General features: G+C 38.5%; 1 protein-coding gene across 1 annotated transcript in view; it reads right to left on the minus strand.

The window, feature by feature from the left end:
- Positions 1 to 26,554, minus strand: part of Pola1 (DNA polymerase alpha 1, catalytic subunit) — a 313,981-nt gene that overhangs the window by 45,895 nt on the left and 241,532 nt on the right. Inside the window, 1 exon segment of the mRNA NM_053479.1 lies at positions 25,795 to 25,888. Within this exon segment, the coding sequence (NP_445931.1) occupies positions 25,795 to 25,888 (94 nt within the window).

A 26,554-nucleotide genomic window follows, 5' to 3' on the forward strand; every position in this document is an offset into this window, starting at 1 on the left:
ACAAAAAAAAAACAGCAGCTTAGTAACAAAACTGAGGAATTACTACTATTAAATAAAAAATATGATTTGTCACCCCAGAGAGATCAGGTGATTCCAAACACAAATGGACAGAAGAAGGGCATGATTACTAGAGTAATGATACTTGATTGTTTTATCATTTGCATTCAAAAAATTTAACATATCACATTTCTTTTTTTGAGACAAAAAGCCAAATAACAATAAAATATCCAAATCTATAAGGACTTAACTTAAATTCAGTAGAACAAAAAAGTGAATGTAATAGAGTACTAACCTACTGGCTAATTTTATTCTTCAGAGATCCTATGATCAAATCATGTCACAACAATGACATTACATAGCAAGTTTTCTATCAGTAGTGAAAAGAAAAGTAGCTGTTTGGGGCCAGATCAGCAGCTTGGCATACCCAAACACTGTAGCCTGTGTCCTGCCCAGGAAGTCCTCAGTGACCAAGAACACGGGTGAGATTTTTTCCCCAAATATAACAGCTGGAATATCCACAAAGCCCAACTGATGGCCTAGCCCCCATTCCTCACCACCGCACCCCAAGCTCCATCTAACTTCTCACCCACTTTCCCAACAGGCCAGATCTGTGGCCTGGCATAAATCCACCAAACACTGCAGCCTGTGAGCTTTTCATGAGGTCCGCAGTGACGAAGGGCACAGAGCTCCACCTTCCTTCTGGCCCACATCACTACCCAGGGAAGACGAGTAGCCCCATACCCGCCCAAATCCTACAGCCCTCAAGCCTCCCAGGAGGTCCACAATAACCAAGGGCATAGGAGGCCCACAGTAACCAGGGGCATAGGAGGCCCACAATAACCAGGGGCATAGAAGGCCTACTCTAACTAGAAAAACAGAGGAGGCCCAACCTAACCAGAGATGACATTGCCTGCCTCCAAGGCAATCAGCACTAACTCAGGTCACAGAGCTCTACCTGCCTCCAAGGGGATGGTTTTAGTCAGAGACACCCAGGTCAGTTAACACCAGAGAGAACAAGATGACCAGAGCAAGTAAATGCAAGATCCTAAACAACAGAACCCAATGCAATCTGGTACCATCAGAACCCAGTTCTCCCATGATGGTAAGTCCTGTCCTGGCTACTCTAACTCACATGAAAAGACCCACATGACCTAAAATCCCATCTCACAAAGATGACAGAGGCCTTTAAGAAGGATATAAAGAACTCCTTTGAAGAAATACAGGAAAACACAGGCAAATAGGTAAAAGCCCTTAAAGAAGAAATAAATTCTTTAAAGAAGTACAGAAAAATACAATCAAGCCAGTAAAGGAATTGAACAAAATAGTCCAAGAACTAAAAATGGAAATAGAAACACCAAAGAAAACACAAAGGAAGGCAACCCTAGATGGGGACAACTTAGGAAAGACATCAGGAGCTACAGATGCAAGCATCACCAACAGAATACAAGAGATAGAAGAGAGAATCTCAGGAGCAGAAGATTCCATAGAAACCACTGACACAAAAAAAATCTCCTAACACAAAACATCCAGGAAATCCAGGACACAATGAGAAGATCAAACCTATTGATAATAGGTATAGAAGAGAGTGAAGAATGCAAGCTCAAAAAACCAGGAAATATTTTCAACAAAACCATGGAAGAAAGCTTCCTTGACCTAAAGAGATGGTCATAGACATACAAGAAGCCTACAGAACTCTAAATAGATTGGACCAGAAGAGAAACTCCTCCCGTCACATAACAGTCAAAACACCACATGCACAGAACAAAGAAAGAATATTAAAAGCAGTAAGGAAAAAGGCCACGTACCATATAAAGGCAGACCTATCAGAATTATACCAGACTTCTCACCAGAGACTATGAAAGCCAGAAAATCCTGGGGAGATGTCATCCGAACCATAAGAGAACACAAATGCCAGCCCAGGACATTATACCCAGCAAGACACTCTATCATCATAGATGGAGAAACCAAGATATTCCATGACAAAACCAAATTTAAAATATCCTTCTACTAATCCAGGCCTACAGAGGATACTGGAATGAAATCCCCACACAAAGAGGGTAACTACACCCAAGAAAACACAAGAAACTAAACAAATCCCAACAAACCCAAAAGAACACATAATACTACCTCTAGCAACAAAATAATGGGAACTAACAATCATCTGTATTTAATATCTCTCAACATCAATGGGCTCAACTCCCCAATAAAAAGACACAGGCTAAGAGACTGAACACATAAGTAGGATCCATCATTCTGCTGCATACAAGAAACACACCTCGATGACAAGGACAGACACTACCTCAAAGTAGCCTTCTTTTATACAAATAATAAAGAGGCTGAGAAAGAAGTGAGGGGAAAAACCACCCTTCACAATAGCCACAAATAAAATAAAATAAAATAAAATAAAATAAAATAAAATAAAATAAAATAAAATAAAATAAAATAAAATATCTTGGTGTAACTCTTATCAAGCAAGTGAAAAATCTGTATGAAGAGAACTTCAAATCCCTGAAAAAAAGAAAACAAAGATCTCAGAAGATGGAAAGGTCTCCTATGCTCATGGATAGGTAGGATTAACATAGTGAAAATGGCCATCTTACCAAAAGCGATCTATAGATTCAATAAAATCCCCACCAAAGCTCCAACACAAATTTTCACACACATGCAAAGAGCAATTCTCAACTTCATATAGAAAAACAAGAAAACCCAGGATAGCTAAAACAACTCTCAACAATAAAAGAACTTCTGGAGAGAATCACCATCCCTGACCTCAAGCTGTACTACAAAGCAATAGTGATAAAGACCACATAGTATTGGTACAGAGACAGACAGGTTGATCAGTGGAATAGAATTGAAAACCCAGAAGTAACTGTTGGACACTTGATCTTTAACAAAGAAGCCAAAACCATATAGTGGAAAAAACAAAGCATCTTCAATAAATGGTGCTGGTCTAACTGGCAATCTGTATGTAGGAGAATGAAAATAGATCCATATTTATCATCTTGCACAAAGCTCAAGTCCAAGTGGATCAAGGACCTTAGCATAAAACCAGATATACTGAATCTAATAGAAGAGAAAGTAAAAAAGAGCTTCCAACTCATTGACACAAAGTAAAAATTTCTGAACAGAATACCAATAGCTCAGGCTCTAAGACCAACAATTAACAAATGGGACCTCATGAAACTGAAAAGCTTCTGTAAGGTAATAGGAGAAATGGGCAACCTACAGATTGGGGAAAAAATCTTGACTAACCCAACATCCACCAAAGGACTAATATCCATATATATATATATATATATATATATACACACACACACACACACACATATATACACACACACACATATGCAAATCAAAACAACCCTGAGATTCCTCCTCGCACCAATCAGAATGGCTAAGATCAATAACTCAGGTGACAACAGATGCTAGAGAGGATGTGGAGAAAGGAACACTCCTCCATTGCTGGTGGGATTGCAAACTGGTACAACCACTCTGGAAATCAGAAAACTAAAAATAGATCTACCTGAAGACCCAGCTATACCACTCTTAGGCATATACCCAAAAATTCCCCACCATACCACAAGGACATGTGCTTCACCATGTTCATAGCAGCCTTATTTGTAATAGCCAGAAAATGGAAAGCCAGATGTCCCTCAACAAAGAATGATACAGAAAATGTGGTACATATACACAGTGGAGTACTACTCAGCTATTAAAAATGAGAACATCGTGAATTTTGCAGGCAAGTAGATGGAACTAAGAAATAACACTGAGTGAGAGAACTCAGACTCAAAAGGACATGCGTAGTATGTACTCACTAATAAGTGGGTATTAGCCACAAAGCACAGAATACATAGGATGTAACCTACAGACCATAAGAAGTCTAAGAAGCAGAAATGCCCAAGTGAGGAGTGGAGGGAAGGACAGACCTGAGTGGGAGGAGCAGGAGGAAAGGAATAGAACAGGATTGGATATGGAGGTTGGGGGGGACAGGAGAGAAGCCCAGAGGGTCAAGAGAATAAATGGAAATAAATAAGCAGTCTCAGGGAGTGGGGGGTGAGGGCAATCTCTGGAGAGTACCAGAGAACAGGGAGGTGAGACACTCTCAGGACTCATTGGGAGTGACCTTAGCCAAAGTGCCCAATACAGAGGAAAGGGAACTCAAAGAGTCCACCTTCAGTAGACAGACAGGGCCTCAGGTGGAGGGAAATGGTTACTAACCCACAGTCAAAATTCCTGACACAGAATTGTCCCTGTCTAAAAGAACTATAGGGACAAAAATGGAGACGAGTCTGAAGGAGGAGGTCCAGTAAAAGGACCAACTTGGGATCCATCACTTGGTTGGGGGAGGGGGGAGACACCAAGGCCTGACACTATTACTAATGCTATGATGTGCTTACAGATAAGAGCCTGGCATGGCTGTTCTCTGAGAGATCCTACCAGCAGCTGACTGAGACAGATGCAGATATTTACACCCAAGCATTGGACTGAGGTCAGGGACCCTATGGTTGAATTACAGCAAGTATTGAAGAAGGCAAAAGGGAGAGTAACCCATTAGGAAGGCCAGCAGTCTCAACTAACCCAGACCCCTGAGGTCTCCCAGAGAATGAACCACCAACCAGGAGCACACATGGGCTGGTCTGAAGCCCCTGGCACATATGTAGCAGAGGTCTACCTGGTCTGGTGTCTGTGGAGGAAGATCTGCTTAATCTTCCAGAGCCTTGAGGCCCTAGGGAAGAGGGAGGTCTAGTGGAGGGGCAGCACCCTCTTGGAGGAAAGGGGGAGGAGGAATGGGATGAGGAACCATGGGAGGGGGGACTGAGGGGAGTTAACAACTAGAATGTAAATAGATAAAATAATTTCATTTAAAAAGAAAAGTAGCTGGTTTTCATTCTGCTTTTTTTTTCCAAGACAGGGTCTCTCGGTGTAGTATTAGATGTCCTGGAACTTGCTCTATAGACCAGGTTGGCCTTGAACTCATAGAGATCCACCTGCTTTAACCTCCCAAGCACTGGGATTAAATGTGTGCACTATTATTGCCTGGCTTTTCTGCTTTTTTCCCCCTCATATGAAAAGCAAGAGACTATAGTGGTCTTTTTATTGGGCAGTAAATGTATTTAATGACACTACTGCTTCAGAATAATAAAAACTTCAAAACAAGCCAAACAGTTGAACTGGCAAGTTCTGATTGCATCATGGGATTCACTATATAACCAAGCTTCTTTGTAATTTTAATTCTGCAGCTAAATAGGTTTTGGGGAATATCAAAAGGCTTATTAATGGGGAGAAACAGAAGGCTGTATTAGCAAAAAAAAAAAAAGGTTGTGGGAATAAAAGTACTAACTGAAAACAAAAGAAATACAAGAGGCAGGCAGGTCTCTGTGAGTTGGGAGGCCAGACTGGTTACAAATCAAGTTCCAGGACAGCAAGAGCTGTTTCTCAGAGAAACCCTGTCTCAGGAAACCAAACCAAACCAAACCAAAAGACCAAACAAACAAACCCTAACAAAGGAAAAACAGCACCAGTAAAGCAAGTCATTTATGGAAGCTGATCTAATCTGTAATATTAGAATAGGTCATGTAATCTTGTCAGGTTTTGTTGGTTAAAAATGGTTTGATATCAGTCATTTCATGTGGATCAAATCATCTTATCTATATCTTGTCACCAAGAATTCTGAATTCATAACTGAGTTTATATGAAAGTGTGAAATATGAACGGCTCCATATTTTAGAATTTTACATAGCAGTGTCTGAAATGCCATTTTGTGTCATACTTATTGTTCTTCTATTTATATAGACTCCCACATTTATTTTGAAGGCAGTAGATTTCAGAAGGCATGCTCAATTTCCAGGGTATGATTGGAGTTTTAAGGCAGGAGTTTAGAAGTACTTAAATACTTCAAATCTTTGTAAGGCAAAATTCAAGAGGGCATCATAAAAAAGACATGAAACTACTCCACAAGGACACGTATTTTAGAATATACAGGATATACTGTCATGTGAGTAACATGTGCAGGGCCTTAGGTTGGTCCCAAGCAGAGGCAGAGAGAGGGAGACAGCGAGTGAGGTGGGAGTGAGCGAGAGGCAGGAGTGAGCGGAGCATGTTATGCAGACACATGAATACATATTTAAAAGACCATAAGATGTAGATATTAAGGCACATAAATAAACCTGTCATTGCAGTGACAATGTACCAGTGAAATGGGGTGGGAAGATGAAGAGGGAAAAAATTCAGTAAACACCCCAGTATTTAAAAACAAATGGTGCGTTTGGATAGCTAATGTGATAATTTGAATTTCAGCATGTGGTATTCTAAAAAGGAATGCTGCAGAGCTACCTGTGTACTAGAAGGTGATTGGTTAAGCTCATTCTGCCTGCCAGTTATGATAATAAAATATCCTGGTCTGTATTTATGGAAGACGTGGAAGTGTTTAAAAGAAAGTGATCTGAGCTAGAGTTTAAGCCTGTCCCCCAGTCTAAGGAATTCTGTCAGTTGATCATTAACAAGAAAGAATGAGGCGTCTCATAGAGGACAGCCAAAGTCTAGTAAGAAATGGCGTAGTGGACCTGTTTTGGTGAAGGTGGAGGATTTAATTAACCACAGGGCCAAATAGCAGCAACCATCACATCTAAATGTTGTCCTTGTTATAGTCTGATCAAATGTAGGTAAAGTGCAATGACAAACCATCTCACATATTTTAAGTTGCATTTTCTTCACATTTTAACACTTCTAAAATTACAATATGCCTTAACTCAGTACCATTTTTGATCTCATGATACAAACAATTGACAGTTAGGTTAGCTAAGGGGCCACCTCTTCTAGATCACTCCTGTTCAATTCAAACCAGAGAAAGTTTTCTACATGATGCTATAACTGTCACTTGTACCCCAAGACCATTAAAAACAAGACTAGGGTGGAAGACTGTCTCGATCACTTTCATGTATCCAATTTCTAGATATACCTCTAACTGTGTTCTTTACTGGAACTAGGAATCTTGGGAGAGTCTGTATGAAAGAACTTCACCACTGGAACTTCCACCTGTGTTCTGAAGGAACATTATGTGTGATGAATGCTTTTATGGGGGAAACCACTGCAGATACTGAAAATATTTAACCTATCTTCAGCTTGGTGGAACATATGGTTGCCACTTGTAGAAGTAACAGGAAAAGACCAGACAGAAACCTTTTGATGAATTTAATTAAAAGAGTAAGAGTATAAATACAAAAACCATACAACGAAGGAAAAAATTGTAGAGCTCTGTGCTCCCAGGAAAAGCAGCTACTAGTCATATGTGGTTTTCAAATTACTTAAACCAAGCAAATCTGGAAAACCAGTTCATCATTCATACTACATGAAAAGTGCTGTAGAAGGCTTACCTATGGTTTTCGTTCTGTTAGCCACATTCAAACCTAAATGGCAACATGTGGGAGAGGTTATGGCACTGGACAACATCGGTATAGAATAACTTCCTCACTGGACAAACTGTGACTGGACTCTGCTGCCAACAACAGAGAGACAAGTCACAGCTATGGGCCGGTTTAGTAGGTGTGCATCTAGACAAGCTGCTCATTTGGACAAATGAATGAGCTTTCTCTCAATGAGAAAACTCACTACATAGTGCTTACCCTACACTCAAATACAGACGCCGTGAGAATCAGAGAATGAAGGACAGATGCAAGTTCTCTGAAGACTGTACAATGTTTTAAACAGGTTTACCTATGGTTATCTTTCTATGTGATTTGGCTTAGAAAAATGCTTACTGAATAAGGTCTTTATGAGTCATATAAGTTGCTGCATTTTTAATATTGGTCTGACATTTTCACTACTTCAAAATACAAGTTTTATGGTTTTTTTTCTCATTCCTTCCTTTTCAGAAAAAAAATCATCCTTACTGTGTTTTTAAACACACAAGCAACAAAAATGAGTGAAGTGTGCTCTAGTGGAGCTATGACGAACTGAAAAGCCCCCCTTCTATGTAACTGTTTAGTTGCTACTCAGCTCCTGCCAACTTGTTCTTCAAATCAGGACCGTCGGCCTAGTTGAGTCAGACACTGACTTTTTTGAAAGAAAGGAAGAAACGGAAATGTTACTTCTTTGTTCATCCCTTCATTCAAGTGTGTGTGTGTGTGTGTGTGTGTGTGTGTGTGTGTGTGTGTGTGTGTGTGTGTGTCACATCTGAATGCCATGGTGCACATGTGGAGGTTAGAGGACAACTAATCTGAATCAGTTCCGTCCTGTCACTCTGTGCGATCTAAGGATCAAATTCAGGTTATCAGGTCTGCGCACAAGGGATTCTACCTGCTGAGCCATCTCACTGGCACAAAACTGGGTTTTAGAGGAATTTTCCACTTAACTAAACACTCTTAGAATGTTAGAGGTGGTCGCAGCTGCCACTAAGTGTATGACCTGTGCTTTCAAAGACTTGATGGTAGTTATACTCCCTTCTTTAATGTCCCACAACCTCAGACACTCTTTTTCTTTTTTTTTTTTTCTTTTTATTTTTTTCGGAGCTGGGGACCGAACCCAGGGCCTTGCGCTTGCTAGGCAAGTGCTCTACCACTGAGCTAAATCCCCAACCCAACCTCAGACACTCTTAAAAATAACTGCATGCAATCTATTCCTTATTGTAATAGTAAGGAAATAGAAAATAAACTATCAATATTATTAAAATATTAGCATTTACAAAGGAAAAGAAATCAAGAAAAACCAACTGTATTTATGCTTAAGTTTTACTGTAATTAAAAGAAATCTTTAAGGCAAGCATATTTTTGTAATCATAGCAATTGGGAGGCTGAGGCAGATGACTACACAAATTCTATAAGTGAGTTCTAGGCAAACCAGGGCAGCATAGAGAGACTCCCGTCTCAAGTATAAAATGACTCCCCCCTTGTTCTTTCATTGGAAAATAACTGGAAAACTGGAAGATAACAGTATTTTATACGAAAGCCAAGTCTCTACTGATGAATGAGTTAAGAAATGTGGGGTTTTTTTGTTTTGTAAATTGGAAAAGCGGTCAGAAAGCAAATCTTTTTAATTCTCTCCATAATTCAAATGCTGTATACTCAAAACCCATTAAATTTAAAAAGGTTTCCAGACTGTATATGGGAACACACACAGTTTTTGTTCCAAGTGTATTTAACTATTTTATTTTTATCAGATACCCACCCCAAGGAACCAGTATCCGTGGCCTTTTTTATTCCATTGATAATTCAAATATTATTTCTCATACAAATAGATGGTTTATTGTGTTCATTTATCATTAACTTGGTATACTTCATAATCACATTACAACCCCACTGTGTACTGAATGCCACTTCCACTTTCAACTACTCAAGACAAGCACGGTTACTTTCAAGAGAAGACTGGCAGTAATTGAAGGTCTGACTTAGTAGTTGTTAGTAACTACATTTTTAAAGGAGGGAAGAGACAATGGAAAGTAATGCAGACAAATTTAATTTGGTAATTATATTTTATTAATGAGATCTATTTTGGACATATGTTCAAATTGGGGTTATAAAGAAGATGAACTAAACTATTATCAATGCTTTGAAAGAGAATAAGATGAAGTGTTTAAAATTCATCAATGAGAAGAATCAAAACACCGTGATTCACATGACAAAAACAAAATCATACCAGAACACTAACAACAACAACAACAACAACAATCGTGCCCTGCACTTAACCTCCTTCCGAAGAATTTCAGCGTGCCTTTTAAACACGTTATTTTTCTTCTTTTGAACAAATAAGACAACTAAATCAAGGAGTAATGATGGTTTGCTCATGCCACAAAGTGAGTCAGCAGCAAACCAGAAATAGATTTTCTAGCTTGTTTAGTCTCCCGCCATTATGTTGTGAAATGATTATTCTATTTGTATATGTCTTGCGGACTACTCTCCAGTTAGCATCCTACTATCTTCTCCCCAGTCCGAGTCTACTAATGCTGCTGTTTACGAACCTCCAATGTCATCCGTACATGCTTTCGTAAGGTCACATGGAAAAGGGGAATAAGAGGTCAGTCTATAAGACTTTCTCTTCCTAAGTCTTCTCAAGGATTCCCATGCTCCCTGGCAGACATTTCCTTCTTTTATGATGTAACTTAACGGGGGAAAATAACATGTGCTTTATAGCCAATTTTGTAGAAATGCATTTATTTCATCTTCAGTCTGTTCATTACCAGAATGCACTTCTTTCTTCTTGCTTACTTTTTCCCCAGGCCATTCTTCCTTCACTTTTTCTCTGATGCAATATTAGCTTATATAGAACCAAAACGCTCCCTACATCTAGGAAATCATGTTTGTTTCATTTCACTTTCCTTTTTACTTTCTATTTAAATTGTTTTCTAGATGTCATCTAGTCCTCTTTTCTATATCCACGTCAGATTTAATGCATATTTGACAAGAAACGATATTAAAGTGGGAAGAGTTCCACTGCCTCAGAAGCTGTCAAGACCGAGTGTGCATTGATATCAGCTGTTTGGGTCACAGTCAATTCTAAGTGTGCAGAACTCAGTTAAGCCCGTTAAGCATTCTGCTGACTACGGCACAGGATTCAGAATTTGCATTGGCTGACTTTCTCTACATGATTACCACTATTCTTTACTCTTCCTTCAAAGTCAATTTATTACCAACTGTTTATACCAGTATAAAACATGCCAAAGGGACACATCTAGAGAGAACTGAAATGTTTGTGAATTAGTTAGGTTTCAATTTTATCCATTAAGTAATGAAGATTTAAATTTATTTTATAATACTATATTGATGTTTTCAATTGTCATTTTGAAGAATCTGGAAACAAGTCATCAAGATAGATTTCAAGCTCCTTGACAGCAGGGACCATGCCTCTTTCATCCTGTAACCATATATACATTTGAGTGGAATAGTTTCTCCTGAAACTAATGTATGAGGTGCTGGTGATATTAAACTGGATAAAATATAGCCGAGAATAGGCTGTTGTAGAATCCAGAAGATCACAGTAAGGACAATAATATATACTATAATAGTGGTTAGGGCAATCCTTGTTTAGACAAAGTAAATTGGCATTTGCTGCACACTTAGCATGTGCCAAGCAATGTCTTTGGCATTTTGAATATATTAATATATTAGATATTTTGAAGATTTCCCTGGTTCATATTAATCTGATTAATCCTAAATATATGCGCCATTCACATTACTATTTTATAGGTGAGACAACACAGGCATTAAGACATAGATTCTAAGGTTTCTTGTACAGAAAGTGATAGAAAGCAAAAACATATGCTAGGGGTTGGCTCCAGAGCTCAATTACCCTATACTGTCTCTGAGAAGGCCAGATCAGTCCTTCTAATACTCAACAAATATTGAAGGAAGAAGGGGTGGGGGCACTTAACAGAGCATCCACACAGTGTGCCTGAAGCGGTTTCTTACAACTGAACACAGTTTTAGTGTCTGTGGGATTCCTTAGAGCCAAGGCAAAAAGGCAAGCGTTATCTGTTCCTCTATTTCAGTAAAAGGATGAAAGTTAGGCTTTCGCAGCTAATCCTACAATTGCCACTTTCAGTTCTCTGTCCCTCTACCGTACTATGATCTCACTGGTATAAATGTACTCCATCGAAGAGTGAAAACCTTAATGGAAAGTCACTATATGGCCATGACAAGATTTGTAGGCTATTTCTTGAGGTGACTAACAAAGTGCTTAATCTGATGTACCATGCACCACAGAGGTATTTTTTTAAGTAGGCTTAGTCAGCTAATCTTGTTGAGATTTCTCCCATACTACTGATTCCTTATTCTCAAAATAAATTAAGAGCCTTCATTCAGAATTCCCTGTAGTCAACCAGCTTGAATTTGTTGGGTGTCTTTGATTGTCTCTTGTCTTTAGATTTCCTGCCTTGCCTTTTCAGATTGCGCTGTGCCCTTTGGTATTTCCCGTTAGTCCATGTCTGGAATAGCTAATTATGACAGCATAATTCCTGCCCGTACAACAAGAAACAGCAGAACCTTGCTAATTCACACCAATGACTGAAAGACTCCCGTGTAAGTTAGTGAATTATGCAAATGAGCAATAAGTGAAGAAAGATGATTCAAAATTGTATTTCATTCATTTATTTTGACAAGTGTAGTTTAGTCTTAATTATTTCAAAAATTTCTTTGTAGCATACTAATAAATGTACCGTGGCACATTTGTTGAAAGTGATAAAGCTTTCACTAACTGAGGCCAGACTATGCTCCTGTGAAGAATTTCATGAATATAGACATGGGCTCTGATCCTTTCTTTTATTTTGAATTTCATTGACTTGTCAGCACTGACTTCATTTGGCAAGACAATATATAAAGACCAATAAAATATAGAAATAATTTCAGCAGCAAATACTGATTTCAGAAACAGGTTTTTCTTATTCTAAGGCTTTCATGATATATTTTTATCAATCATGCTTTAAAGAAAACATTTTTATAGTCTACAGTCATAATGCCAATAGGGTTTTACTTTGCTTCTAAATCAAAGTAGAAGTGTCATTCATCTCTTTTACAGATTTTTTTGAGACCGTGTATCCCTATGTAGTTGAGGCTGGTCTGGATCTTGCCATCTCTGCATAGCATGCAGGTTATAGGCATGTATCCTAAGTGGCCAACTATCCTTTTTAATTCCTTTGATGTTTTGTTTTACCATAGTTCTTTCTTTGAAAGTTAAAGACATCTGTTTTAAGATAAGTGGATATATCACAGTATGTAACATTTGCATGTCAAAATACTTACATTATTATATTCTGAGCTAAATTATTTAAGATGGAAAAACATTTTGATATACTTTTGACAGATACATCCTGAAGGATGGATCAATTTCTTTGAAAGTACCACCAATGGCTACAGTGGGGAGTGAAGAGTACAATTCCAGTGTACAATCTTGGGCTTAAAGCTGAATATAGATTGAATTCTTTAATAAGCACTTTAAGGCTAAACTTCCAATTCAGAGATGTATTAAAATCATCAAGCATTTGTCAATGGAGGTTCTTTGATTTGTACAAGCTAGGTAAGTAATGAAAAACAGATAAACTTTAGTCTCAAAGTAAACTACTACATCTGTGCTTATTAAAGCCTGCCCTACTCTGAGAGGCCCAATTCAGATTCCATCTCTACCTGGAAACCTCTTCTGAGGCACATGTTTAGAAAGCAAGAGACTTTAGGATTACTTTCTTCTATTAGAGTCATTGATGTCAGGGTGACGTTTTTCTAGCAGATAGATTAAGAGCAGGAAAGTAATGGCAAAGAATAAAAGTCCATGACTTTTAGACTCTCAAGCTTTGCCAACTCGAGAAGGCCATCTCATCTCTTTGAGGTGTTTTTCTCATCTGAAAAATACCTACTATCCATATAACAACAGATGTAAATGTTCTCCATAAATAGTCCAAAGAGGTGGAAAGGTAGCTCAATGGTAGAGAACTTACCTAGCATGTACCAAGGCCTGGGTTCCACCCCTAGCATCACAAAGTAATGCAAATACCATTACTAACTCCTATAAAAAGCCTCCCCTCCAAAAAAAAAAAAAAACCAACTCCTTCAACCCCCAAACTGTCCTACCTGTATGATGTGCACAGGGCCTAGGTCCAGCCCCTGCATGCTCTTTGGTAGGTAGGTGAGCCCCCATGGACCCAACTTGAGACCCACCCCATGTTTGATAGGCAGCCCCTGACACTATTGATGATACTCAGGGGAACCCAGATGAGAAAACTGCCTCAAAGAGATGAGGTGGCCTTGCAGACAAGAACCTAGAATAGCTGTCTTCTGAGAGGCTTCATCCAGCAGCTGATGGGAACAGATACAGAGACCCACAGCCAAACATTACAGGGAGCTTAGGGAGAGTTGCTGAAGAATGGAGGGGAAGGATTGAAGGAGCCAGAGGGGTCAAGGAGACCACAAGAAGACCTAGAGAGTCAACTAACCTCGGCCCATGGGGGCTCAGAGATTGAACCAGCATGCAGGGGCTGGACCAAGGCCCTGTACACATTTGTATGTAGCAGATGTGTAGCCTAGTCTTCATGTGAGTCCCCTACAATTGGAGTGGGGGCTGCCTTTGATTCTGCTGCCTGCCTTTGGATCCCCTTTCCCTAGCTTGGTTGTCTTGTCTGGCCTCAGTGGACGAAAAAGTGCTTAGTCCTGCTGAGCTTTGACATGCCAGGGTGGGTTGGTCTCCATGGGGGGACTTCTCCTTCTCCAAGGAGAAGGGAAAGAGGTATATGAGACTGGGACTGGGAGGAGAGGAGGGTAGGGGTTGCTATTTGGATGTAAAGTGAAGAAAAATATTAATTCAACTGATCCTGTCTTGTTACAATTACTATTGAGTGTAAGGTAAGAATATGTAGGTGAATCAGACTGCATTAACAATAACCACGGAAAGAAGTACTTTATGATGAGTCAAACTGATGATGGCTTTTCTCTGTATATGAAGGATGGTGTATAGATAAGATAGTACAGAATTAAATATTAAATGGGGCCCAACTAATGCTAAAGTTTCCATTAAATCTGGACTTGGGGCTACAGGAAAATAGAGATATTAAAGGGCCGTTTATTTGTTTCTTCACAAGTTTTGGATATTCCATTACATAATTATAAAAGATTTAAGGAATTATATAAGATAATGAAGATGTGTCAACTTGTAGGAAGTGCAAGAAAGGAACATAAAACTGAACAAAGGTAGTATAAATGTTTTGAAATGAACTCTGTGTTACAGTGAGAACTAGGAAAATGCTTAAACTTTTAAACCATTAAAGACTGTTCTGGTCCACATAAGCATTTGGTAAAAAAAAGAAGTTAACAAGAGTCAGCCACTAAAGAGGCCATGTGAGACAATGCAGTCTTATATAAGGAATATACACACTTATAAAAACACGATGAAGAGAAAAGTTATGAGGACAGAGTGAATAAATTAGAAATGAGTAAGACGTTACATTCTGGGCTAAGTGAGGGAAAGAACAGGCCATTTATAAAGAATTCTTTTCTAATGTATAGAGACAAATATGTAAATCAGATTAAACACGTATAAATCCCAAAGATTGCTGAGAACACAAAACATTTCTGAAAGACCATAAATCCTCTAATTTGCTCAAAGCATGTTGTTCATGTAAAAGGTAATATCTATTAAAACTTTTAAATGGTATGCAAAGTCACAAAGTCAGCTAGGACTCTTACACAGAAAAACCCCATCTCCAAAGAACAAAAGCCACACCCCCCAAAGAAGCAAAGTCAATAATGGATAAAACTACAAAGAAAAGTCTTCTCTGGAAGGCTCCTAGAGAAAAATGGAATGCCATCTGACTCTAAGACTACAGAGGCGAGCCTTTTACTATTTAAGGTTGTATTGCTAAACGAATTAACTGCAGTAGATCCAATGGTTGTTTCAATACACATTTAGTGAAAAACACTAATCTGGGGAAAGAAAATTTGTGTAACCATATGTAACTCCCAAATGCTTTATTTAGATAACAACAGATAACATATGTTACAAAAATATCAATACTTAATATTTAGTCCATACCTATTTTTCACCCAAAAGCCAAGAAGCAATTAATATGCATTTCTGAAACTTATACTGCACATTATCATGATACTTAATGGATCAACTCTCTTCTCTACCCTGAGTATTATAAACTTTTTCCTCCTAATTAATGTGCAATTAATTCAACCAACCTCCAATTACTCCTCTACAACACTGTCCGACTAAGACAATAAAGCAGTCTCTAGGATGGGTTTTAAACCTGGGCTAAAATAGACTCCTAAAGACCAAAATGGTTCTGGGATTTCTCTCCGTGGTGTAATTTAGATGTCATATCTAATTTGCTGTCATGACTATTGTTTCACCGTGCAATTTGTATGTCGTTTTGAATGGTAAAGGCACCTTAGCTTTATTGAATTAAGCCTTCTGTCTTTATTTAGGGTCTGATGTTACATGTTTGTGCATTTATGTTTATGTCTGAAAAGCTGCTTGACATCAGGTAGTAGAAAAAGGATATGCTTTCTTGATATGTTTTCTTAAACCTCAGAAAGTATAAACATAAACTGGATAAAATTCTAAATGAAAGAAGCAGAATACTGTCTGTTACTATTACTTCTTTTAAAGGCAGAAGTAGTGAAATAAGTGCTGTTGTTATAGACGGCCTGGCAGTTCTGTAACCTAACATCTTGATTATTAATTCTACTAGTCAATTAAGACTCTTCCTTTACACTGAGCTTTTGTGACTTGATCTTAAACATAGGTATTTATACCACAACTCTGAAACCAAAAGAAGTGAAAATGCACCTTAGTGTCAACTCAAAAGGGACCCATACTGCAACACTTAAAGTGTTTGTGGCTGTCCCTGTTCTGGCCTATGAGTTCAAGTCCTAACACCATGACTAAGACCAAGTATGGAAAGCCTTCCATTAGGCCACTGGAATAGCCTTTTAAGTAATTTTTAGTGCATGAAATTTCATAAAGTTTTTACTAGATAATTACACTTCCTGATTTTGTAATTAGTGGAAGTACATGCAATTACATAATAATTATGATAGTAATTACGTAATTAAGATGTATAATTATGTAGTAAAAAACATCATGGAAATAAAACCATCTACTGTGTAAGCACAATACATTTTAGAAGTAAATTCACCAACTCAACTGTTTAAAAATACTTTTCTTCAAAATAAAGTGATTAGCTTACATTATGATCTAACTGCTTGAAAATTGTTTAATATTTTTTTCTCTCATTGGTGATAGAACTGTATGTCTTAAAAGTACATGAAGGAAAATCTTAACAGGTCCTTCTCATTCTTATCACTAAAAAGAAAAAAAAAATCACAATATGTTTTGCAAATGAAGGCCACAAACCACTGCTTTCTCACCTAGTCACTGTAACACTGGTGCCCTTGTTTGTGCTGCTGTGCCTGTCACTATAAAAGGGGAAAGGAAGCTGCTCACTGAAAAGACAGTAATAGGAAAATGATTTTATAAAAGGAGTCACATGTCTGTCATCATAGCATGCCTCTGGGTCCCTGAGTACATAAAAATGCGAAGGCTGAGTGCAGATTTACAGAAATGGCCTTAAAGAAAAGACACACAATTAGAATCTGGAAGTTTGCTGCCCAAATGTATGGCAACTTTCACATACTACCTTAGTTACATGAAAAAGAATGACAGAAAATATACAGAAGCAAGACACTCCTAGTTAAGGGCAAAGCAATTAAGGTGACAATTTCCTGGAAAATGCAGTTTCTCTTTGGCTACACTGTAAGGTAAAAACAAAACAGGCAATACCCAGAGCAATAAAGCAGTGTGACAGGGCCACATGCTTTGTCATTGCCGTAGTGAGCAAAAACACAGACCATAAAAATCAGCTGCCAGAAGCAAAGTAAATTTCAAGCTTACATTTTTAGAGCACGTTAAAAAAAAAAAAACCCTCATTTCATTAAAAAAAAAAAACTACTTAAAATCTTTACAAATGTGCTCAATTAACATTGTAACGAGGTCCAGAAGATCGATGGTGAATCCTCAGTCTGGGAGCACATCAAGTGGCCCTCATACGAAATGGGCGTGGACCTGCAGTCCAGCTCTCTAATCCTCAGAGGTTGAAAGGTATTTTGAAAATCCCAATTCACTTCTCCCCCATTCTTTCTAACTCCTGCTTTCTTGCTTTTGTCCCGCCCCCACCCCTCATCAAGCTACTACATTTTCTACTTAATTACAGAATTTATTTCAAAAGCCTAGGCTGTGATAGGAAGTCCACTGTAAAACTTGAGCAGAGCTCCTGGAGTTGGCATATTTATCGTTTTAGAGTTTAACTACAAGGCTGGCCTTAAGCAATGGATGAGTGAAATGGAATGGCTTTAGTTATTAGGAGGAAATAGGTCTTAGATCAGTGCTTCACAAACCTTAGCATGTCGAAGAGGTCTGAAAGTCTGCATTTCTCACAACCTCCCAGGTGGTGCCAATATGGCTAGGACACTGATCATGCTTGAGAAAATGCAAGGAAATACCAGTTGGTTGGCTCATTTATACGTTGTTTTCACTCCACAAATTGTGAATTGTTAGCAGAGCCATTGTAAGATGAGTAAAATTTTTGGTGAAATTGTAGTGTTTTGAATTTTTCTTATTGTAAAAGCTCTCTATAACTTGGAAATTACATAAAACTTAAAAAAAAAAGTCCATGTCATGACATGGGCCTTGCACTTAAAGAGCTGTAGTTACGTACACAACATTGGCCCTGTCAACTTGTTATGGATGGAGGAGGGACTCAGTTAATGATTGTGAGGGTGGGTAGTGCAATGGGGAAACAGATTTTTTTCAGCAGTACAGCCACTGGCAATCTGCCCATGCTGATGAAGAAACCCTAATTAAATTCAGTGTGATGCATGCATGAAGGTACCCCGAAGTAGAAGGGGATCTCAGCTGGAAGAGGGTTAGCAGGAGGGGGACAAGAGGGAGGAATGAGAAGGGAAATATGATTAAAATACATTAGATATGTCTGAAACTGTCAATAATTTAAAAGTAGAAAGTAAAAACAATCTATAATTAATCCAGATGATTATAAAAACCTTTAGTGTTCCTTTTTAATTTCTTCATCTTGCAAATTATTAGAACTTGTTTTAAAATTACAAATTGTTTCCTCTTCACACTTAAGAGTAAGCTTGTGTAATAGCTAACAGCAGCAGCAACAATTCACTTTTCTGTTTTGCTGTTCCTGGTATGCACGTGTATTTCTTTTGATTTTGATGGTATAAGAGTATTTATCCCAGGTGTTTTCGTGGTTGTTGTTCACCTCAGACAGCCTGGTGGGCTGGTTAGTTTCTATCTTCAATCTGACATAACCTAGAGTCCCCTGGGAAGGGGAAACCTCAATTGAACAAGGTTTCTATCAGACTGGCCTGTGGCTATATCTGCAATAGTTTGTCTTGATTAATAATTGATTTGAGCAGTATCATTCCCTAAGCAGGAGGGCCTAGAATGTATAAAAGGCTGTCAAGCATGAGTCAGCTAGCAAGCCAGAAACAGCATTCCTCCATGGTTTCTGGTCCAGGCTCCTGCCTTGAGTTCCTGCCCTGACTTCCCTCAATAATGAATTGTGACCCCATAGGAGAAAGCTGACATTAAACCCTTTCCTCTCCAGTTTGCTTTTTGTCATGGTTTTAGTCACAGAAAAAGAAAAGCAAACTAGGATACCTGGCTTCAAAATTCTTTCCATATTTCTACAACCAGTTCTTAAACATATCGTGAATTGCTAACTTATAAACTTCTATCATAAAAACTTCCTTAAACTACACAGTAAAATACTTTTAAGAACACAATCCAAAGCATTAGTTGTATGTGAAAAAATAAAAAGAAAGAAAAATTGAGTTTAACATTATCTGCTTAAAATCTTATTGTTTATAGAAAACCATTTTCACAATTGTAAGATAATTTTAAGGAAAAAAACTGATGCTTGAGTCAGAGTTTTGCTTTTCTATGTATAATCTATGTACTTTACAGGTATACTTTACCTGGTATTAGTTATTAAAAATAAAATTTCTGGGGAAAAAGCCACAGGTGATCTATAAATGACTACAAGTAAACAGTCTCTCCAAAGAGAGCAGCTGTCCGTATGAATTCATAGTCATTCTGGCTGTACAAGTTCAAACCAAACCAAATTCCAGCATGGAGGAAGGTGGGCATCAATTCTTAACCCTAGCCCAGGAGCTGCTGACAACTGACAGCTAGCTATCTGGAGAGGTTTTTTTTTTTTTTTTAATTTAAAGCGAATATAAGTTGACTACACTCCATACATCCACAAATATATGAGCAGCACAAACTGGACTTGATGGGCTTTTAAAAAGTACATAAAGTTGGAAAGCTAGAGAAGGGAGGTGGAACTGGGAGGAATTGGGAGAGGCAAATGAGTATGATTAAAATACTTTGTACAAAATTCAATTAAAAAAAAAAAACCCAGAAAGCAGAGAAAAAGCTTTTCTTAAAAGTTCAAGTTTTGGGGCTGATGAGAAGACTTACTAGGTTAAAGCAATTGCTGCTAAGACTGACAACCTGAATTCAATTCCCTAAAACCTACATGGTAGAAAGAGAGAACCAACTCTCTCAAGGTCTCCCTGATTTTCACGTGTGTGTTCTGCATGAATGTGAATGGAATAGTAAATGAATGAAATACAATAAAAAATCCAAGTTTTCCAGAGAAACAACTCAACTCATGGGCTTAAGAGCAAAGCAACTGGGCCAGACAGGCACTCTGTGACACAGCTTTATTTCTGACGCCCTGAAGAATTGAACAAAGTAAATTCTAAGGATGTCAACTGGCTGAGAGCAGTCTCCAGGGGTTCTTTGCTACTTTCATTTCAGTACTCCTAGCAATAAGGAAACTCTCCTGCATTTTGACTTTAGCAATCCAAGAAACAGAAATCCTTAATACTGAAAGGGGACCTGACTTGAGATGCTTAGACATCTCCAAATTACGAATAATTCCTTCTGTAAAACCCTTATCTTCTGGTTTCAAGAAAGACAGTACCTTTGTAATCCCCTTCGTGTTTTAGAATTAACTGCTGCTGCCTTTTTTGGAGACCATTTTCCCAGAGTAATACAGCGGTGCTCATTTAATGAACAAACTGCTCAGCTGATAGCAAGCGGAGACCAGGGCCCTGAATAAGTGTGAGAAGCAGTCAGCTTGGCTCACTCACCAGTCCAAAAACCTGATATTCTTTGAGTTCAAGCTTAGTATTAGCCAAATGACAGACATGTGACATTTGCTTTCAGTTATTTGCAATGTGTGGAAATGAGCCATATGTAAAAATATCATGGAAGTTTTCTAAGTTCAATTTATCATACACCTGAGTCAAAGCAGACAATATAGAGCATTCTCCTGCTTTTCTTAAAGTCATTCCCCAGTAGTAAACAGTACTATTTTCTAGGAACAATTTTACCCAAATCCCTGAAATTACTTGTGTGACCTTGTTTTCCTCCAGGAATTCTTTAATCAAATATTTAGTGATTAGGCTACAAGATGCAGTCCTCTGTCTCGATGAACTTAAGTGAAAGAGAAAGCAAAATAAAACACTTGAGACTCCTCAAAAAGGTCACAGGGGAATGCAAAAGATGGAAACATTTCTTTAATTTAATTTGTTCATCAATCCAATGCTGTTTCCTCACAGGGCTGTCTTGAGGTACTATTACACCCGTGAAAGAATAGTGAGAAATAAAAACAGCTCACAAAGGGGAAGTCTAGTCCTGGGGGGCACTAACCAAACCAACAAATACTGTTGGTATGGCCTGCAATTGGAGCAAGTGGGAGGAAAAGGCAGGAGGATTACAATGAGTTTGGGGTCATCCTAGGCTACACTGTGAACCCCTGTCTTAAAAAAAAAAGGGTAAAGAAAGTAGATGCAAGGGGTCATCTGGTTGAGGGTCCAAGAAAAGGGCAATGTTTACAGATGCATCTGAGAAGGATGTGGAACAGGAAACTGTCCACAACCCTTTGTGAAAAAGAAACTAAATGGGAAGGGGGTGTTAATGATCTGAAGATAGCCTAACCAGCCTAAAAGGACTTGCATTGAGAAATCACTTTCTAACAGGTGCTGCACACATGAAACCAAATCACCGTCTATTAAACATTTATGCTGCAACTTCAACTCCTTCCTTCAACCAGGATCCAAAAATCTTAGTGTTGTCATTCTGACAAACAAATGCAAATTTACCAAGGGAACTTCAAGTTGTGTTTTCTCCCTAAACTGATGTATGTATTTAAGTACGATGGCTGTATTTAGAGCCAGGGTCTTTAAAGAAATAATCAAATTAAAATCAGGGCCTCAATCCAGTTTCAGCAATATACTAAAGGTGATGCATGACTCTAACCCAGCACTCAGGAGGCAGAGATAAGCAGGTTTCTGAGTTCGAGGCCAGCCTGGTGTACAAAGAAAAACTCTGTCTCTTGTGTGTGTGGGGGTGGGGGTGGGGGGTGGAGATAGGCACAGAGTAAAGGCAAAGAAATACTACCATTTGCAAGCCAAGAAGAGGCCTCAGGGGACACCAACCCTTGGACTCAGACTTCCAGCATCCAGAATTACAAGCTTTTCTGTTGCTTAAGTCACACAATCTGTGGTGTTTTGCTATTGCACTCCCAGCAAATTAAAATTCCATCCTATAAGAAACACTGACGTAAAATAAGAATAGCTAAGCATCAAGTAAGAGACAATGGTACCAGATAACAAACTTCTTTCTAGAAATAGACTAAAGCCTGAACTGAAAGAGCAATTAGTGTTCCCTTGATTTGCTTAAGGCAAGGTGATCAGGTTAGTGGTAATAATATCATATTTAGCATCTGATGAATCTGTCTTTCCTCAACAGACTCTGAAGTTGTCCAGGGCAGAGATTATCAGCCACTTATCCAGCTTCCATTGACATAAGAGTTCACACTCAACACATAATAGAATCTACACATAATGTTGTGTTTATTATTTCTACATAAATAAAAACAGGTTCTGCAGGAAAAAGAGAGCTTTTTCTTTCCTGCATTTATAAAAGCAGATAATTCAAGTACCTGGGCAAAGATGTGAATTGATTCTGGTTTCCCCAAACTGTTCGTTTATTCGTACTCACGCCAAGGCACCACAGGATGAGGCAGTCAAATATTACCATTTTATGCGCCATCCTGGAAATGGATTTTTACTTCACGTATTGCCACAGTGTTCTTCTAAAACCTCCCTTGGACCCATTATGCCATCTGTGTATATTCTGGAGCAGTTACAACAATAATGCCAATGTCCCACAGAAATAAGACTTTTAAAAATGTTATGTAGTTACAGCGAGCATACAGTAAACACTTCACCAAAGTGAGTAACAATCCTTTAACATTTTAAAGGAAAGGGGGAAATACCAAATGGGGTTAATTCACATTATGGACTAATGGTCTGCAAACTTTCATTTGAAAGTGAAGTACAAGAAAAGAAAAAAAAAAGCTTCAATAGGGCTACTTTTCACTGTAAAAATAAATAAACTTCTTTCAAATAATTTGTACGTGCTTCTCCCAAGTCAAATTGCTGAGTTTCAAACAAAAATTAAAAGCACCACCCAGTTTCAAGCTTTAAAACATAGGCTTTGCAATGGGCATGGTAAGACACTCTTAGTGCAGGACAAGTTGCTAGGAACTGCTAGGAGAGCAGAGTCTCCGGCAAGCACTTCACACAGCAGTCACAGGGCACTTGCTGACAGACGATGCTTAGATTGCATCGGCCATGATGTAACTGGTACAGCTGTCACTTTTCACATGATGTGTGATAGCAACAGCTACTGTGTTCTAGCCTTGGTCCAAATTGCATCAATATTTTTGCCCTTTGGTTTCTACGAGTTTAAAATTCATTTTTATACTAAAACTCTTGAACAGCAAACTAAAAGAGAATTTAGTATCAAAAAATAAAAACAAGAAGAGATTCTATATGTTATATTCCTATACTTTAAGGAAATTTCTCATTATTATTCTCCCTAACATATAAGAATTCTTATTTCCCATTTTCCTCATATACACTAAAACTCTATTAAATTCTCTTTTATTTGGAAACAATTCTCCTGATCTATTCTAGACAGTGGTTTTCTTCTTTTGTAACCCTGGCTGTCCTGGAACTTGCTTTGTACACTGGACTGGACTTCAACTCCTAAGAGTTGAACCTGCCTTTGCTTCCCAGGTGCTGGGATGAAAGGTGTGAGCTATCAGGACAAGCTAATTTTTTTATGTATATGAGTGTTTTTCCCCTATACATGTACCCCCACCACCACACACACACTCATGCAGTGCATGTGTGTGCATAGTACGTGGAGGCCAGAAAAGGATGCTGGATACCCTGGAACTACAGTTACAGATGGTTTTAAGGTGCCACATGGGCACTGGGAATGGAATCTGGGCTTTCTGCAAGAGCAGCTAGTATTCTTAACCACTAAGCCATCTCTAAAGCCTGGATAGGACTTATAAAGGTGAATGCTATCTGAGGCAACATTTTTAAAAGGTGTATCTTCCAAGCTGGGCACAGGAGCTCGTCTGTAACCTCACAGTAAGGAGGCTTAAGGGCAGCCTGAGCTGTAAAAGTACATTCTACGTCAGTATGCCAGTATGAGTGAGACCCCTTCTTAAGCATTTTTCATGCGCGCGCGTACACACACACACACACACCCCAAACATGACCTATAGCAAACTTTAAGTGTACAGTTCTTGATACTGCTTTTCCTCTGTTGCTGAGCAAGAAGCTTCTAAGTGGCTACTCTATTTCTTTCTGTTTCTGGGCAAAGCCATGTGTGCTCTTGATGTTCTCCAAGATGCTGGAGACACCACTGACTTTATACATTATTCTTCCCTATGTCTCCAATAATGACTGGACTTTATGAAACTACTGATCATGTGTGATCAATTCAGCTCCTCATAAAAGGATTTAAAAACTGTACTCAAGAAAATTTTGTATCATTTGAATCTAAAAACATCAAATGTTCTACAGTAGCTAGAAGTACAAAGAGGTTATGGGGAGGAGATGCTTATATGCTGACACACCCAGAAACAGGTCACAAAACCAAGAGAAACAGATGTGTTTATCAGAGAATCAGAATTCAATTTTCCCAATTCATAAGTACCTTAAAGTCTTTGGGGACAGAAGAACATACATTAATAATATCACAAATAAATACAGACTAGATACTAGACATTAATGAGTGTCATTAAGCCTATTTATTAATGGGCAGAAAGAACTTCTTGTCTACATAAGCTCTACTAAGTCATAGAAAACATGTTGTGGAGATAAAACACTAATATTTCAATCAAGATCTTCATTTAGTAGTAAAACTATTTTCTTTCCAAGGATAAACTAAGAAAGTCAAGTAAAAAACATAATTTCTAGAGTATGTCAAAGGAAGAAAAAGTGAAGTCACTTATGACTAGAAATGAAAATATTGAGACCAAATCAAGGGTAGCATGGGAATTTTTATGTGAAAAAAAAAATCCAGCCATATTTGTAGGTTTTTATATGCTGTTGAGGTTGCCTCCAGCCCTAATACCGACCAACAAAGCCCTGAATTGATATTCGCTGACAAACAACATAAACACTCTGTAGGTAACTAATAAGAAAAATGTGTAAATTTGCCTTTTTTATTTTTTCCAGGTAATAGAAAAGTTGTCAATGTGATTTTCAGGTAGGAGAAAAAAAACATGCACTTGTCATGACATTTTCAAATACTTTAAGTTATGTAACAAAGCTTTTCCCAGACCCATTAAGTCCCACAGTGCCTGCAAGTCTTGTGTAAGGAAATGCTGGGTACAGAAGGCTCCAGGCAGCATCTGATCATATGGGTTGAGGTACCTATACATTCTCTTAGGATGGAGTCAATAAAAGAACTCCACCCCACTCCTCTATTTCAAAATGAACCTAGGCTTTTAGTGAACAGCGGAGACACACTCCAGGTCTATTTTTTTGTGGTAATGTCTAGTTTTCGTAGGCCCAATGATCACGTTGCCTATGCTTACTTTATTACAATTACTAAACTCTATAGAAAATAGCATTTTCAAAATATAGCATTTAAAGGGTCCTTTTTGTACTGTTCCTCCCCCAAAAGCTTGCTTTAATAGAGAACAATGTAAGAGAGGCTGTGGGGGCCAAAGCTGGGGATTCCTATGCCACCGCCCCTCATGCAGGGGATCCCTGTGTTCACATAGGCCCCTACAGCCTGCTTCTGAGACAGCAATGTGATGCTGTGTGAACAGCCTGACACAGTAGGTCTGGCTTTTATGATGCAAATTTCCACTTTAAACTCAAAGGTAATTACAGTATTTTAACGTACCTTTCTCGTGTTCAGGAAGTTTTTCCAGTGCACAGTCCGCATCAAAAATGTACCGGTAAAAGCACAGCTGGGTGTACAGGGACTTGTCAGAATACTGCAATATAACAGAAAATAAATGAATACTACTATGGGGGGATGAAGGGTTCTGTCAGCAGAGTGTATTCTCTAATTCTGTACAGAAAGAGGGTGACTAAGGAGAGGATCACACTAATAGGTGTCCTCTCACGTAACAGGTGCCTCTCACACAGAATCAACCCCACCACTTCCATCACAGATTACTACTTGCGAAGCTGCAGACCGATCGCCCCTGCTGTCAAAAAACTGATTTTGTCAAATTGCAAATTCCTATGCACCCTTGACAATTTTCACTGTTAATTGGGAAAAGTGGTACTATGCTTCCTAACTGGGACCTGTCCATGCTAGCAGGAAGTTAAACAATTTCTGGAAACTGTTTAACATATATTGCTACACTACGAGCCCAATTTTCTGACTCATGGTGGCAATACATTGGCCCTTGCCAACAAATGGCTCATAGATAAAATGTTGGGAGTTTAAGAAGATCACCTGTTCTGTGCTAGTCTGAAGTGGGCAACAGCTGAAAACTGAGATGTAGCATGTGAAATGGAATAACCATGTGAAAGCAGTAGCAAGTTCTAACTTAACTAAGCATTAGGAAATAGTCTGCACCCTCACTTATTCAGCAACATATGCTGGATGCTGGTGTTCCTGTCGTTAGAGGTACTGTGTATGTCCTCCTAAA

Source organism: Rattus norvegicus, chromosome X (assembly GCF_036323735.1).
Source record: "Rattus norvegicus strain BN/NHsdMcwi chromosome X, GRCr8, whole genome shotgun sequence".
NCBI classification, from domain to species: Eukaryota; Metazoa; Chordata; class Mammalia; order Rodentia; family Muridae; genus Rattus; species Rattus norvegicus.